The sequence below is a fragment of the Coenobita brevimanus genome, chromosome 50 (assembly GCF_032717465.1).
Source record: "Coenobita brevimanus isolate Jiangsu-jjx chromosome 50, ASM3271746v2, whole genome shotgun sequence".
Taxonomy (NCBI): Eukaryota; Metazoa; Arthropoda; class Malacostraca; order Decapoda; family Coenobitidae; genus Coenobita; species Coenobita brevimanus.
Genome location: NC_137003.1, coordinates 55,531,991 through 55,548,453, shown reverse-complemented (window position 1 = coordinate 55,548,453; position 16,463 = coordinate 55,531,991). Strand labels below are relative to the sequence as shown.

At 39.0% G+C, this 16,463-nt stretch overlaps 1 protein-coding gene across 1 annotated transcript in view; it reads right to left on the bottom strand.

Annotated features, from left to right (window-relative positions):
- Positions 1–4,663: 4,663 nt before the first annotated feature.
- The window catches only part of Ge-1 (Enhancer of mRNA-decapping protein 4 homolog Ge-1), a 78,891-nt gene continuing 67,091 nt past the window's right edge, over positions 4,664–16,463 (bottom strand). Inside the window, exons 21-25 of the mRNA XM_080272351.1 lie at positions 15,056–15,221; positions 14,527–14,686; positions 11,596–11,800; positions 9,534–9,697; positions 4,664–4,838 (exon numbers count right to left, since the gene is read on the bottom strand). Coding sequence (XP_080128477.1) covers positions 4,664–4,838; positions 9,534–9,697; positions 11,596–11,800; positions 14,527–14,686; positions 15,056–15,221 — 870 coding nt within the window. The remainder of the gene's footprint in view (positions 4,839–9,533; positions 9,698–11,595; positions 11,801–14,526; positions 14,687–15,055; positions 15,222–16,463) is intronic.

Sequence of the window (16,463 nt, the reverse complement as noted above, 5' to 3'; positions counted from 1 at the left end):
TAGTTTAGCTTGTTTTAAAGGTATTTCAAGGTTTATATGGGTGAAAAACTTGTTTTGGGGACTCATTTGGGTGGGTTTAGGACATGGTTTTGATGAAAACCAAGGCTTAAAAACACATCCCTATGCTTTACATGTTACATGTACTCTGATATATGATACCTCTCCTAGCGATGGGTTTTTACTTAACCAATTGCATCGTCAAACCGGGTATACTTGTATAGTGAATCTATAAGGAGCCAGCAAAACTAAAAATACAACAGGTGAGCACTGTCTTTTATGGCATATATTTCTTTTCTGAAAAGTTCCCTCAAACTCACCCTACACTATACATACTGATGGTAAATGGTTAGAAAATAATGTACATTACAGACCCTTAATGAAACTAAAATTGCAATAAATATCACATACAGTAAACCCTGCCTATAATGAACTAACTGGGGGAACAGCGAGTCATTAAATGCAAATTCCTCAAATCCGATATTTGATAGTCACCTCAGTTTACAAATTCAGGCTTGTTATACAGTACTACCCTAGTTCATTAGATATATTATGGTACCCTAAGTGATCACACATTGTGCTTCAGTTTTCTGCAGGTTCATTAGGGTATTGTACAACTCAGTACTGTACCCATATGTAAAGAGATCCCTTGATTACCCAACTCTTAATTAACCAGACTTTGAGTTAACTGATTAACATTTAGTTTACCATGACCTGTCAGCTGATGACCTCCAAACAGACAGAGATACGGTGGAGGTTACACAAACCATGCATGGCTCAGTGTGTTCTCACTTTTGGGTAAGAATATCTCTTTCCAGCTTTTTTTCCCCTTAATTCTTAAACTGTAAAATTACTATGACTTTTTGTATTTTACAATAAAAATGATTCCTGATGTAGTCTTCAGCAGAAATAAAAGTCTTTAAGAAACCTGACACTGGTCATTATGTTGCTAATGCAGTGTCTCAGTGACTTGTTTGTTTGACAAAAAGTAATTAAATATACAGTACTTGGTACTGTGTGTGTTCTGCCTACAGAGGTTTGACCCAATTTTAATGTTGGTATCTGCAACAACTTCTTATACTATTTCCATCACAAACTGATAATAACCAGGATCATATCTGTGGGTAAGGAACTATGCATGGACAATCAGCTGACCATCCTCAGCTGGAGATGAGGCTAAGACAGACTGATTAGTTTGGTCAGGTTAGGTTTTCTCTGATTTTTATTCACTGTTATCCATTTCTGTATAAATAACTCCTTTTGTAGGTGGTAGGGGTCATTAAAAATTACAATAACTTGTGATACCAATGAGTATAAAAAAAGAAAAAAAATACATGTCCATTACAAGAACCTCAGTTGTCTGTCCAAACCATACTGTCAAAAAGATAGAGAGAGAGAGAGAGAGAGAGACAGACAGAGAGAAAGAGAACGAATAAATGAAGTCAGATATTGTGGATGCGTACAAGCTACAGGATAAGCTACCAGAAACAAAAAGATAGTGGAGAGGAAGTGACTGTGAACACTTAAGTACACACTGTGAGACAGACAAGAGTGAGTGTACACACATGCATATTTTTGTATGCCTCAACTATAAATCTTTTCAGTTTATGTCAAATAATCAAAGGATCATATCATCACACTGCTGGTTAATAAGTCAGCAGCATCCACTATATATACCAAACCTTTTGGTACAAGATACTGTACGTCTAGCTCTGAGTTTCTTAAACCCGAAATTCAGTACATAAAGGTGCATTATGTCTGCATGCACTGTAGCAGCTGGCTTGAACATACCTGACATAGGCGAGCAGTTGTACTTATACAGAGTCAAGCCATGATTCACAGGTTCTGAAGGGCAATTGATATAACGGGCTGAGAAACAATACTTTCCTGTAGCTGCAGAAGCCCCCACCAAGTGCTTCATGCATGGGTAGAAGTGTGGAAGGCCTTTGAAGTGCAGGGTTATGAAGTGCTTGCAGAAATTTCTGTCTATGAGTGAGAGTTCATACATGCCAGTAAGGGAAACACAACAAGGTGTGAACATGTGAGAACACATGACAGGACACACTATTGCCCCACGCTGGGAACACACCCAGGTCAGTAGGGCTGGTAGATACATATGCAACCAACCTGACTACAAAGCACTATGAGATTCATTATGATGAGGGTTTACTGTACACTCCCTTTGCAACCATAACTTGTTTAACAATTCCTTGTAACATATTATCACATAATTATAAGATTAACTACGGTAAAAAAAAAAATAAAAAGACAGAGATTACCGACTTTATGCAGTGCCAGCAATATGCTTTACTACTGACAATGACCTTGTGGAACTTGTCAGTGTGAGGTGGGGACAGAGATAGAAATACAAACGGGCTTCTTGAGCAGCCTTTGATGTCATGTACAATTTAGATTTTTTTCCATAAATAAAACTGTTTTCATTAGTATGAAACAGGTTAAAACATTATCAATATCAACAACTTTTGTAATTTACTGCAACTCCACACTGAGTAAATTATTGCAATATACTGCCTGGGGTGAGAAAGGAGGTCCGGATGATGATGATGATGATATACTGTATGTATATATATATATATATATATATATATATATATATATATATATATATATATATCAGATAACTCTCCTGGTGATTAACATAGGTAGTACTAAGCAGGAAAATGGTCTAGCCAGTGATATATTGATACAGTATCATTTATGAACATGCCATGCAGTTGTTATGTATTGAGATAACTGTAAATTTTACATACATTTAATACCTGGTGAACATTATTTGATATGCAAACTTCACAATTAACTGCATATGATCATACACTACTATTAACAATTGCAATAATAATTGTTAATACGCTGAATTAACAATAAAATTTAGGGCAGAAAATCATATAATCATTATTGTCTACACATACAGATGACTCAGTTGTCCTTGCATCTCAAAGTAACAGTGGCACATCATATCCCAAGAAAGCAAGTCATACCTTCCCACCAATACCTCCTGCTCACCTCCTCCATGGACCGTTTCAGTATGTAAAAAAATGGGTTGCCCAAAATTAGTGAAAGCAATGCAGCCCAGCTGTCACCATCAATGGAAGGAATGGCATCTCAAAAAACACTCAAGGATTTTTTTTTTTTTTTAATGATGAGACCGGATAAAATCCGTAGTGAATTCACTGTGCATTCCATTCCATATCAGCATGTTTGCATGTTTAATCTTTGTGCTACCTAAAAGAACTGAAATTATTTAATTTCTGAAAAGTGAGCACTGAATGAGGTACTTTTCCTGCCAAAGATAACATCTTTAGTGAGATCAGCATTTGCAAATGGAAAAAGCAGTCAGCAGTCATTCTTAATATTGTAATGAAGCATTTCTGTAACAAAACAAGTGAAAATATACCATGACAATGACACCTGTACAGTGCCAAATGAAGATATAAGGAAAAAAATAACTGTTTTGGAGCAAGATATTTTGCTAAAATGCTGTCATGTCAGAGGTAAACATTTATCCAAAATTTTTACTCCACAATAAAGTGCCATTCTTATGCCATAAAATACAAACATTTACCCATAAAACAAATAAAAACTCATATTCAGTGGCCTAGATCACAATCACTTCATTCAGTCTTTCATAACATGTGGTGTGACAAGCACCACTAGAAAGAAATATTAATCTATGTTTCTTTCACTGTCCCAAAATTTCTGTGGACATCAACTCTTCCCATTGGAACTTCTTTCACTCTAGCTTAGTCCAATTATTTTACAAAATAAATATAAATAATCATGTTAAGGCTTGAAAAACATCTTCTAATGAGCTAAAAACAGAGAACCATATCACAACTTACATGTGAGAGAGCAATATGCCATCTGATCTCCCTATGCAATATGAGCGAGGGAGCATGCAATAGTTAAAAAGGATATTGCATTTGACTATCATATAAAATGGATTATAAAGTAGGCAGCCAAAGTTCAGCAATTAACCGGGAAGTTATACTGTATAAGCAGTTCACGAGTAAGTATTATTTACAAGAGAAAGACAGAGTTCTCCTTAGCTTTAGCAAGGGCCTGTGCATGTATTGTCTGTATGAATAGTTACAATCCATTACCTACAATGCCTTTGTGTTATTCTGGAAAACATGCACATGAGCACCATTTCCAAAGCAGGGTACATATAAATCTGCTACAATAAATTCACAAACAAGGCTTCAAAATTACCACTCTTAAAATACAGTGCTGAGGACACATCACTGTACATCAGCCTTTGCCACAACAAACAGATCACCATACCATGACACAACACACATACGGCATCATTCACATATTATCAGGGTTACTCAGGGCAGTTCACTCCTTAATACACGTTTATCCCATTCAATCATCAGCACACATATCAGTGTTAAGTCCAGTTCTTATCAAGCAAACTTGTACACACACATACACACACAAATCATAAAGCTAGCATACCTAAGACAACCAATACACACACATACATATGGCTACTCATAAAGCTATCAAATATCAAACAATATACAAACACATACACATGGCTATTGATAAGGCTAGCATATATCAAACAATCAATAAACACACATACACTTGAGTACTCATAAAGCTAGCACATATCAGAATACATTTACACCTGAGTTACTGCTCATAAGGCGACAAGGTGATTGACAGCCATAAGCAGCATCTTTACTTTCTTATGTGAAGGGTTAGAGGCAAGGTAAAGGTTGAGGTTTCGCTGGAACCCTTGAAGCACTGGCCGCATGTGCTCCCGTGTCACTGGATGTGTGGAGTCCAAGTTCATTACTGCTTCTTCTAGGTATCTGTGGTATTCAGAAAATGCATACATATTACTGATTACAAAATATATGGAAAATAATGTCATAATGTTACACACATTCAAGGCAGTTCTTTGTCTCACAGAATACTGACATTATTAAAGAGAGAAAAAATATAATATCCATCCATCCATCCATCATCCAATCCTATGTCACCCCATGAGGAGCGTAGGAACCCAGGGCTAGGCAAGCTGGTCCTGACATTTAAGACAAGAGTGACCAACCTCACTCATCCCTGAGTGGCATTATGTGAGCAATAAACCCCAACCATCCCTTGGACATAAACCTACACAGGTTCAATCTGATTGGAGCACCTTAATTTCCCACTAACCACCAGGCGCCATAATTTGGTTATATTGTTACCACCCAAAGTAGTAAATGGTTTCCTGGTGTACAGGAAACCATTTAGCTTGTCACTCAGTGTAGAGTTACCCATAGGCTGATGGAAGAGGACAGAATGAGGAAAAGAAAGACAGAAGAGGGAGTGTAAAGTTATCCGTAGGCAGAAGAATGAGGAAAAAGTAAAGGAAAGACAGACAGAAGTGGAAGGACAGAAGAAAGGAAAGGGCAATCACCCAAAGCAGCAGTACATCGAGTGAGTGGATGCTGTGCGCCTCCACCTACCACAAAGAAAATATAAAAAATGTAAATAATACTGTAACACCAATCAAGATACAGGAATAAAAGGGATGATAAAATCAAAGGCTAGCTGTGCTCTTGTATTAACCCTTTCACTTCAGGTGTATTTCTTTTGCTGAATGTCCCACACATGAAGGTTTTGAGATATATAAAGATAATTGTTTTGATAAAATATTCCACACCAAAAAACAGACCATAATTTCCTTAGTAGAATGATGTCTAACATTATGTAAAAAAAAATAATAATAATACTAATTACCTGTGTAGTAAACCTGTGGTGCTGGAGCTCCTCCACTGCCAAATGTATGCCATTTGGCATAATGATAAACTTAAAGCTTCTTCTTCTTCTTCTTCATTTTTTTTTTTTTTTTTTTTTTTTTTTTTTTTTTTTTTTTAAGTAGCACTTTCATTTTCACTCTCACTTTCATCTGAGAACATAATCTGAGTCATCAGACACCGCTTCCATCAGATCTTAGTAAGCTGCCATGGCAGTAAAACATCTCATACCGCTTGCCTCAACATATTTCTCGTACGTGACAAAAATAATGGATAATAAATTAGTCCTCCTGTGATGGCAACTCTTCAGTCTTGCCACCTCCTAATACTGAACCACTACTGGGCCCCCAGTTCTGACGTGGAAATATAAAAAAATTGTCCAGAAAACGTAAATGTGCCATCCAATGGCTACAGACATTATCTTGGTGGCACACTGATGTGCCACCTGATGTGAAAGGGTTAATGAGTGTAATACAGTGAACTCTTGGTTAATGCACAGTAGGTTATAGCATTTTCATTACCGCTGCTAGATGAAAATCTGAACTCCTGCCATTATTGCACATTTTGGGGCTAAAAAAACTTCATTATCATGCACCAGAGCTGGTTTCTGCCAACAATAATCATGCAAAATCTGTGGTTTCTGATGGATTTGAGGAATTCAAAGATGAAGTCCTACTCGAGGAGTTAATCCCAGATGGTGGAGACCACTATCTCTCCATCCCCTAGACTTGGAACCCCTTTCCTCTAGTTTATGTGTTTTTTCCTTTCTGTGTCCTTTCCATCATTTTCTGTTAACTTAATCAATCCTATGTGTGTTTCTGATACTTACCATAACAGTAAGTATGTATTTAGTGGGTCTAAATTGTTGTAAAAGGGGAAGATTTTGGTTTACAAGTGGGGTGCCCAGTACCAATTAGGATAAATCCCATAGGTTTTGTGCTTTTGTTATCAAGCAATTTCGTTATCACGTACAGTACTGTACTAGGTGTGGTATCGGTTATGCGTGATAAAAAGGGTTCTCTATATAAAGATACATGAAGTGATTACAACCACACACTGCTAAGCACCAGGGTATGCAGTTCATGTTCGAATATCCCTGAATCATTACACACATAATTCTTTTTCCAATATACAGTGGTATTAAAGGAGTGGTTTGGGTTTACTGCTCAAATAATGCCACTCAGGGATGAGTGAGGCTGGTCACTCTCATCTTAATGTCAGAACCAACTTGCCTAGTCCCAGGCTCCTATGCTGCTCATGGGGCAACATAGGATTGGATGATGGATGGATGAAATGAACAGTTTTGTATCATATTGTACTCATGACTACAGTATGACAATGTTCTTAATACTTTATGTGTGCTCCATAATCAAGAACAACAGAAACCATTCTGGTAGCTGTGGTGCTTTGCAGGTTGTGGCTGGAAGCACCTCACATACAGACTTCACAGAAGAAACTGACTGCTCTGCTTTAAAATACAATGACCAGCAGAGTTCCACTTCATCTGCAATGCCTGCCATACTATCAGCTCGATTTCTATCTGGAAACATCTGGCATCCCTCTCGGCTTCAAGCAAACACTGTATTTAAGCCTAACTCAGTCACTACCTGAGCTATGGGGTAGTATTGCTGATTTCACTCATAGCCAGAACCCTCGGATATTGCTTCCCACTGTATCTGATGTTACTGTGTGCATTCTGGTGATCAGCAATGGGTGCTACTGATCTAACTAAAGACGAAAAGCTCATATTCTTGCCTGAAGGCAGGGAAATATCCTTACTATAGAACTGGCACAGTGAACCAGACGGTCAGTACGGCCAGTGAGGAGAATGCCCGTGGCCTCCCACCAAATGTTGTCCCACCAAGAAAACCTTATCCGAGATGACAATGCAAGACAATGAAGGCTACAATCTCCTCAGGTGTGAGGTGCTTAAAACTCCTAATATTATGGTTGCACAACTCTAAGCTAATCATTCTAAGCTCCTACAAGGTGTCTCTATTTGCAGAATTCAACACCAGCTGCAGAAGGACCTGAGCCTGCCATCATGATACCTGCCATAAAATCACTTCTGACTGAACAAATGTACCAGAAACAGCTTGCCTTTGCAACAGAATACAAAAACTGAACCAGAGAATGCTGGAGGTAGGTGATGTTCTCTGATGACAGCACCTTTATATGTTTTTGTCCTTGTATTGGGTGGGTAAGGAGACCTCACAATGTCATTCATTATGACCCCCACTACACATATAAGACTATCAATCACAGTGATAACATAATGATGTGTTTTTTTTTTTTAGCTGAGAAGTGGTCAAACAAAACTTCTACTTCCTTCCTAAAAATAAGATGATGAATGCTGACTGGTACATACAGGTGCTGGATGACCATCTGGAAATTTATGACATTCATGGTTACACATATTTTATGCAAGACTCTATCCCATGTCACTACACATATTTTGTGCAAGACTCTATCCCATGTCACTACACATATTTTATGCAAGACTCTATCCCATGTCACTACACATATTTTATGCAAGACTCTATCCCATGTCACTACACATATTTTATGCAAGACTCTATCCCATGTCACAAGGCAAAAGGAGTTAATAAATTCCTCTCTGAAGTGCTGGATTGGCCAGGTAACTCTCCAGACTTGAATCCCATAAAAAAAAAATTAATTAATTAAAAAAAAATAAATAAATAAATGAAATACAAGCTTGCAACATGCAACACCTTGTCAGTGAGAGATGGATGAAGCATATTTCCATAATTTAAAAGACAGCATGCCTAAATGCCTCCAGCTTGTAACTAAGGCCATGGGAAACGACCAAATACTGGGATGCAGTTATATTGCATACATTTGCCTTTATCATTAATATATTACCTGAAATGTAATTTCTGTTTACATTATGCCCCGTGCAGTCAGTTTTCTTTTGCAGAGTTTGTACATTATAGACACATCCTGTATAATGGTGTGAAGAATCAACATACTAGACCAAAATAGAAAGACAGAAATAAGCAAAAAATCATGATCACCATCTTCTTTCTCATTCAGGACTCTTTCCCAGCCAAGAGTGGGGTGAGGTAGAGTCCAGAGAGCCAGAAAAAAACATGAAAGAATGAGAAACTAACCAAAGTCTGCCTAAATAAAATGGCCTCGTTCTTTTTCACTAACCATTCAAGCCCTAAGCATTCTGACTCTACCATGGAGGTATGAACATCCATACTTAAGTACCTCATACCATCTATCAGCTACAGTCAATCCAAATACTTATATCACTAGAATAAAACAGGGGTGCCAAACCTTTTCCATGTACTCCTCTGAACAAATTTCTTCCAACCAGCTCATTCCACTGCAAGTTCCCTGGCCTTGCCACTAGCCATACCTTAATTTATACACAATCATTATCATATACCTTAATTTTATACACAATCATTATCACATCTATCCATCTTCTTGGCCTACCATGCCTCCTCTCATCTCCCAATTCCCTCAGATGGATTTCTCATTATCCACTCTGAAATATATCTCACACCTACTGTCTTTTTTCCATTCCAAAATGTGCAAATTTCTCTACTACCTGAGCTGGTCCCACCTACTTGTGGAAGGTAACTATTTTTAAAAAGATAATATCTACTACCTATAACCAAGTAAGTTTTCTGACACACACTGCCCTGGTTTCCCTCCCACAACTGTCCTATATGGAAAAACTAATTGTTGACAGAGACTGAGGACTAACAAGTTTGACTAACTGAATTAACTTACTTGATCTTGAGATCTGTGAAGGTGCAGAGGTCATGGGAGAGTTGGTTGACAAGAGACAGCAACACATCTTGGCTGAGAGGGAATGGGTTCAAGTTGAACACCTGTTGAGGGTTCACCCTCTCACACACAAACACCACTAGGCTAAGGTCAGATGCTGAGAGAGCCTGGAACATACAACATTATCAACTATTAGCTTTAAAACATCATTATCATAAGTCAACATAAAGTCACATGCATGTGTCATTGCGAATCATGTCTGGGGTCATTCAGCAGGTTATGTATCTAAACTGCAGTGTCTTACATGATTATCACATATGAAGAATTTCAAATAACCAAGCTCATAAGAATGAGGGGAAGCACAGGGGACTGACACATGGCACAATGATGAAACTGAGGGAATACTCAGTTTCGGTAATGTGTTCATTATAACTAAATGTAATAACCAAACCAACCAGATCTCTCTTTTTTTCTTCCCATAACCACTACCATCCAGACATTCCCCCCCCCCCCAACTTGGTATGGGATGAACAAGGACCCAAAATAAAAAAATGAAATATAGGAAAGACTGGTACTGTAACTACCAATAGCCTATCCGCTGATATGGGCCACACAATCATTCAAGTCCCTGGAATCCTGGCTCCAGCCACAAGTCTGACCATTTATAAACAACTCATTAGGACAGTGGTGAACTATGCATGCCCAAGCTGGGCCCCAGCCTTAACCAACACAAACACGGACATGTGTCAAAAGACAAAAACTAAGAATAATAAAAGGATACACAGAGACCACAAAAAAATATCACTTATATCTAGGGAAAACAAAAAAAATACAACCAAGGATATGAATATGAGGGGCATACAGTTAATTATTTCAGCTTAAGACCACCCCACCCTTGAAATTTTACGTTCCACCTCCTCCACAAAGAAATAAAAAACAAACAACTGCCCAATACTAAGAGGTGTCTCAGCAACATTAATCCTCCTCCACCCACCACTACACTTGACATGCACCTACATAAATACAGCCATCCAAAACCTCCAACTGAACAGCATTCTTCATGAACCACCACTAGATATGCACTAATTAGAAACTACCATCCCCAGTAGGGTGTTTCATATTTGGAAATATACTACAATTTGTTCATATCACTTGTGGATGTAGGGGGAAATACCCTTACATACCTTTTCCTTTATTCATTTACTTTTTATTATTTTACCTGTACCTTTCAGAGGGATTTCTGTTAAAAAAAAAAAAAAAAAAAAAAAAAAAAAAAAATGTGGGGGGGGGGGAGTCATTTGTTCCTGTATGATCTTTAACCATGGCAATTTGCACAAAAGTATGTCGGTGTACTGTAAATGAGTGGAGACCATCAAGCGGTCCCATTACAATGTTGGCAATCTATATCATGGCTACTATTCTTTCTCCCTTATCCCAACTTCCACGAAACCATCCAGACAATATCTACAATTTATCCGAACAGCCATCAAACCTGGTAATGTATGGTCAGTGAAGATAATTCTGACTGTGACATGTATATCTCATATCCTAACTTAAAAACCACCTGCACAGGCTTGTTCTAACATGTGCACCTTTTTTTTTTTTTTTTTTCGACTCTGGGCATAGGCTTCCCAGCCTGCTATCAAGGCCCAGCAGTCCTCCTACATACCATACACCTCTACATGTCACCACTTTGGCGCTAACACCCACCGTCCATAAAGGACTGGTGTACTGGTATTAACAGGGGTATTTTTATGACACGTCGGCAGGTCTTCTGATAGATCAGAAAAGTCTGCTTTTATGAAATTCAAATCCTTAAACTGTTCCCCGCCTCAGCTGGCATTTGATCCTGGGTCCATTAGGACTGCAGGCTGCCTCTCTACTGATTCAGCCACTGTATCCCTCATTCTAATTATCCATCAGTAGAAGCAGCAGCACATATGAAAATATGAAAAGAGAGATACAGTACAGTATACTTATCACTAGAAAATATGAATCAAAGAAAACCTCCCAGGCATCACAGGGGGGGGGAAAAAAAAAAAAAAAAAAAAAAAAAAATACAAACCTGCTTAAAGGCAGTGTTGAACTGTCCTTGTGTTATGAGAGCCTGAATCTGCTGCTGTGCCACCTTTGGATTCTGGGTATGTGTAGAGGGTGCTGGGGTGTGGGCACGACTACGGGCATCTAAAGTGCTCTGATGTTCCTGCAGGGCACGGGACACCTCCTCTCGCACCAGCCCTCGCACACGCTCGCTCAACGTATCGCATAAACTGAGGTAAGCAGGAAAAGGAAAGTGAATATAAATGTTCCATACATCAATAGTACAGCAGTCTACCAAATGACTGAAATAAAACAGCACGATACTTGCCTGCTGTGATTCTAATTAACTTTGCATGCCAGTTGTTATAACCCAAAATGTCATATCAGTTATGAAAAGCGATGTTATTACTATAAGTACGTACCCTCTGCAAATACATATCGGGCTGCAGTGTTATGTATAAACAACAGACTGTGCAGTGGGATGTACTGGACTAACATTCCCAAGTGAGTTAACACTTTATCATATTTTATGCATTCTGGATGTTACATTATCATCATCTAATTCTGTGTTTCCCCATGAGAAGTGTAGGAGCCCGGGGCTAGGCAAATTGGTCCTGACATTTAAGATGAGAGTGACCTGCCTCACACATCCCTCAGTGGCAGTATATGAGCAATAAACCCCAACCACCCCTTGGATATAAGCCTATACAGGCTCAATCCAACTGGAGCACCTTAATTACCCACTAAACCACCAAGTGCCATAGTGTGGATATATGGTAGCCACCCAGCATAGTAAATGGTTTCTTGGTGCACAGGAAACAGTTTGGTTTGTCACTCAGTGTACAGTACAGTCACCTGCAGACAGAAGAGAAAAGAAAGAGGGAAAAAAAAGACAGAAAAGGAAGGAAGGAAAGAAGGAAGGGAGAGAGGAAAGGACAGTCAACCGAGAGCTGCACTACATCCATCCATCATCCAATCCTATGTTGCCCCATGAGAAGCGGAGGAGCCCGGGGTTAGGGAAGTTGGTCTTGACATTTAAAATGAAAGTGACCAGCCTCACTCATCCCTAAGTGGCATTACGTGAGCAGTAAAGCTCAACCACCCCTTGGATATAAACCTACACAGGCTCAATCTGACTGGAGCACCTTAATTACCCACTAAACCATCAGGTGCCATAATTTGGTTCTATGGTTACCATCCAGCACAGTAAATAGTTTCCTGGTGTACATGAAACCATTTGGCTTGTCACTCAGTGTAGAGTCACCCATTGGCAGAGGAAAGGGGAAAGAATGAAAGAAAGACAGACAGATAAGGGAGTACATCCACTGATTGATATTATCCATCATCCCCTTATTAACAGAAAGGTAATGATAAGAGTATACAAGAGTTTGTCTGAAGATATGAGGAGCCATGAAAGGTAATGATGATGAATGATAACATATGGGAAATAAGCATGTAAGAAATTATTGTGTCAAACAAGTTACAGATGTGAAATGGATTGATGAAATTAGAATGGAGATGCAAATGGCATGGGTTATACTTTTTTTTTTTTTTTTTTTTTTTCCCTTGGTGGCTGACAGAATTAATATACCAAAGGTATTTATGAAGTGCATTTCAACATTTACAAAATGTAGATGGTTTTTGTCACTGAGCTGGAGGCTTAACTGATGAGTGAGTGGTTGTGTGGCCCATGACAAGTCTCCCAATTTTTGTGATTCTTCTTTTCATATTTTGGATCCTTCCAACAGATTTTTTTTTTTTTTAGAACAATGATGAAAATGAAAACTACATCAAGCAATGTTATTAATAAAAGTATTTCATACAGGCACCGTTCAACTTACAAATGGGTTGTGTTTGGGAAACAAATAATCCCTAATCAGAATCTAGTATATCGAGTGTTATAACAGATTCAATGGGGCTGTGTCACACAAATGGTAAGAGTTATTCTAATGTGATCTGATCTAATATTACATAAGTCTGAACCCAACCCATCTCATTTATGACCCCTTCAAACATCACAATACACTTATAATGACAAAGTAAACTACTGCAGAAAGACTGCTGACCACCAAACATGGTCTGACCTTTGTGATGGTGTACATGTAAGTGACAAAGAGAAGGTTTACTCTGGCAGCTTCCTCAATCAGTATCTCTTTGGCTTTAATGGGGCCATGCCATGATGTGGTGGCATGCAGTTCTATAGAGACACAGCAGACATCAACAGATTCCCCTCCAAAGTCAAAGAAACCGCCTCAGAAAGATAAAGTTCCTTTCACAGAAAATACTGGAGGCTCTCCACCACAGTCAGAAGATCCCCCAAGTGAGAGAGATGACTCGCTGACAAAGGAGTACTCTGCCTCCTTGGAGGAAAATCTTACGGCAGCTGGCGGATGCCAGACTCCAGATAAGCAATTAGGTGCCTCAAGTTGGAGAATCACAGTTGTTGAATTCTTCCACTGACGGCAAGCAAGAAACTGGCCTTAGATGGAAACAACTACCTCCAGATACACCAGTGACTTCAGGAAACAGGGACAGCTAAATGGTTCCAGGAATGCACACACATACAAACACAAAGACTGAGAGTCTGCAAAACTTAATTTTTCTATAAAAAGTTGAGCAAAATGGAAGTCAAAATCAAGATCTGTTTGAGATGACTGGAGACACTGCATTTCAAGAACTGTCATGGGCAGTGGGAAAGACAGATGAGGAAGACCAATTCAGATTAGAGCAGAAGCACAAATGGAAAATTGATTATCAGTCAACTTTTGGATAGAAATGGAGTGATGCTACATGCAAGTGGGTGCTGTAAGCTCATCATAATGATGGAGGGAAGTTGGCAGACTACAATGTGTGTAATACTGGAGTGCAATGACAAATGCTTTTTCCTGTGGCACTGATGCAATCACTGGAGTAAAAACCCAGATAATTATACTCCTCCCCTACACACAAAACATACGTATTCTGCTGGGTAGCCATTTTGGTGATGCTGTCTTGAAGTGTCTTTGTGTGAGAACTGAGCGAGGAGCATGTTGATCCCAAAGCTTGAGATGCCTTGCCCAAACTTTCCTGAATTGCTGATCGCCCTCCTTGCACCTCATTCTCCACATTCTGAAGGTCTGTAATACCATATCATCAGCAAGTTAGTGACAAACTAGGTTGTATACACAATATAATCAAAGCAGAAGCATATGGCATGTTTGTAGTATGTGGAAAAAAGTTTAAGACAAGTTAAAAGACAAATTTTTATTACAGTGGCAAGGTGATACGTTAAGTACAGTATGTTACCCTGTGATAGCACAGAAATAAACTATTAAGGGCTATGAGACATGGGAAAAAATTACAGTAAACCAATTAGTGGTAAAAAAAAAAAAAAAAAAAAAAAAAAAAAAAAAAAAATCTAGTCATAAAGTCTCTTGGTGACAGTGCATGACATAAAAGAACTAAAGAAATAAAACTGCAGTGCCCATAGGTACAAGATGACTCACACTCTCTGGTGCCACGACTGAAACTTTCATTAACTTGTGAGAAGATCTGTTGTGTAAGAGCATTGAGGCCTGGTAGCAGCAGCTTACTGTAAGCCTCTCTGCAGGCACCTTGGACTGTCGTGTTAACAGCCGATGACACTGAACCACCCACGCTGTCCACAAAAGACTAAAAGGAAAAAATTTCATGTATGGTATTAGATCAGGTTCATATGCATGGGGGATGCAAAGAGTGTGCAGTTACCCTTCCTTGACCATAATTTCAATACACTGCTTTGCATATATCATACAGTATATATAAATTGACCCCGAGGTCACATTCAATAACCTCGTCCCATGTCTTCTGTCTACCTCTCGTTTCCCTACCTCCAACATTAACACTTCTCATTCTCTGCACCCAGTTATCATCTCCCATCCTCTCCACATGCCCAAACCATCTCAATCTACCTCTTCTCATCACAACACCGATGCACTCCAGTCCCATCCTACCTCTCAACTCTTTCATCACAAACCTAGCCCCCCACGGCCTTGCACTCAAGGACGCACTGCACATCCACCTAATCATTGTCATTTCTGTATGTCTGAGTCTGCAAATATCCTCTTCCTTTACTGCTCAGGACTCACTACCATACAGCATTACACTTCTAACACACGCAGCATACAAAGATCCTTTAGCACGGAGGGAGAGCCCTCTCAATGTCAGGAGAAGCAACAGCTCCTTGAACTACTTCCAACCACTCCTCACTCTAGCCACAGAGCTACCTCCTGCCCCACCTCTTCCACATAACATGTCTCCCAAATAACAAAACTCTTCCACACACTCAAGAGACCCACCACCAAGTTCATTCCTTTCACGCCTAGCAATATCCACATGCTCTCCCTGACACACCGCACTCATGAAATCAGAATTATCTCATCAAATGAATGCAAATGGCACTATATCGCTGTGATTCCACAAATGGAGCTGTTAAAAGTCAAAAGGGCTAATATACAGGGATACACATATTTTTTACTATGCCTCAAGCTACTTAACCCCATTAAGAAAGGGACATCATTTTCTCTTCTTCTGGCTAATGCCAGACAATTTCATTTGGCTCAGGCAAGACCTCCTCATGTTGCAGAGGTTAAAAACAATGTCAATAACCTCTGCTGACTAGGATATCCTTTAAAATTTCAAGCTGGGATGGAACTCATAAAAACATGTATACAATACAGTCATAATCAATGGCTTCTGTTAACTCATAAACCCTATCTCTGGCTCAAGTGAAATTATACAGTGCAGAAGAGGAAAAGTGGAAGAAGGGGCTAGAGTGGATACAGGAAAGGGGTTCAACTGAAATAAAAATTTAATATAATGACAGCAAAAAGCATGCAAAGAGACTAGTGAAGAGCAAAAAGAAGGTAATTGATG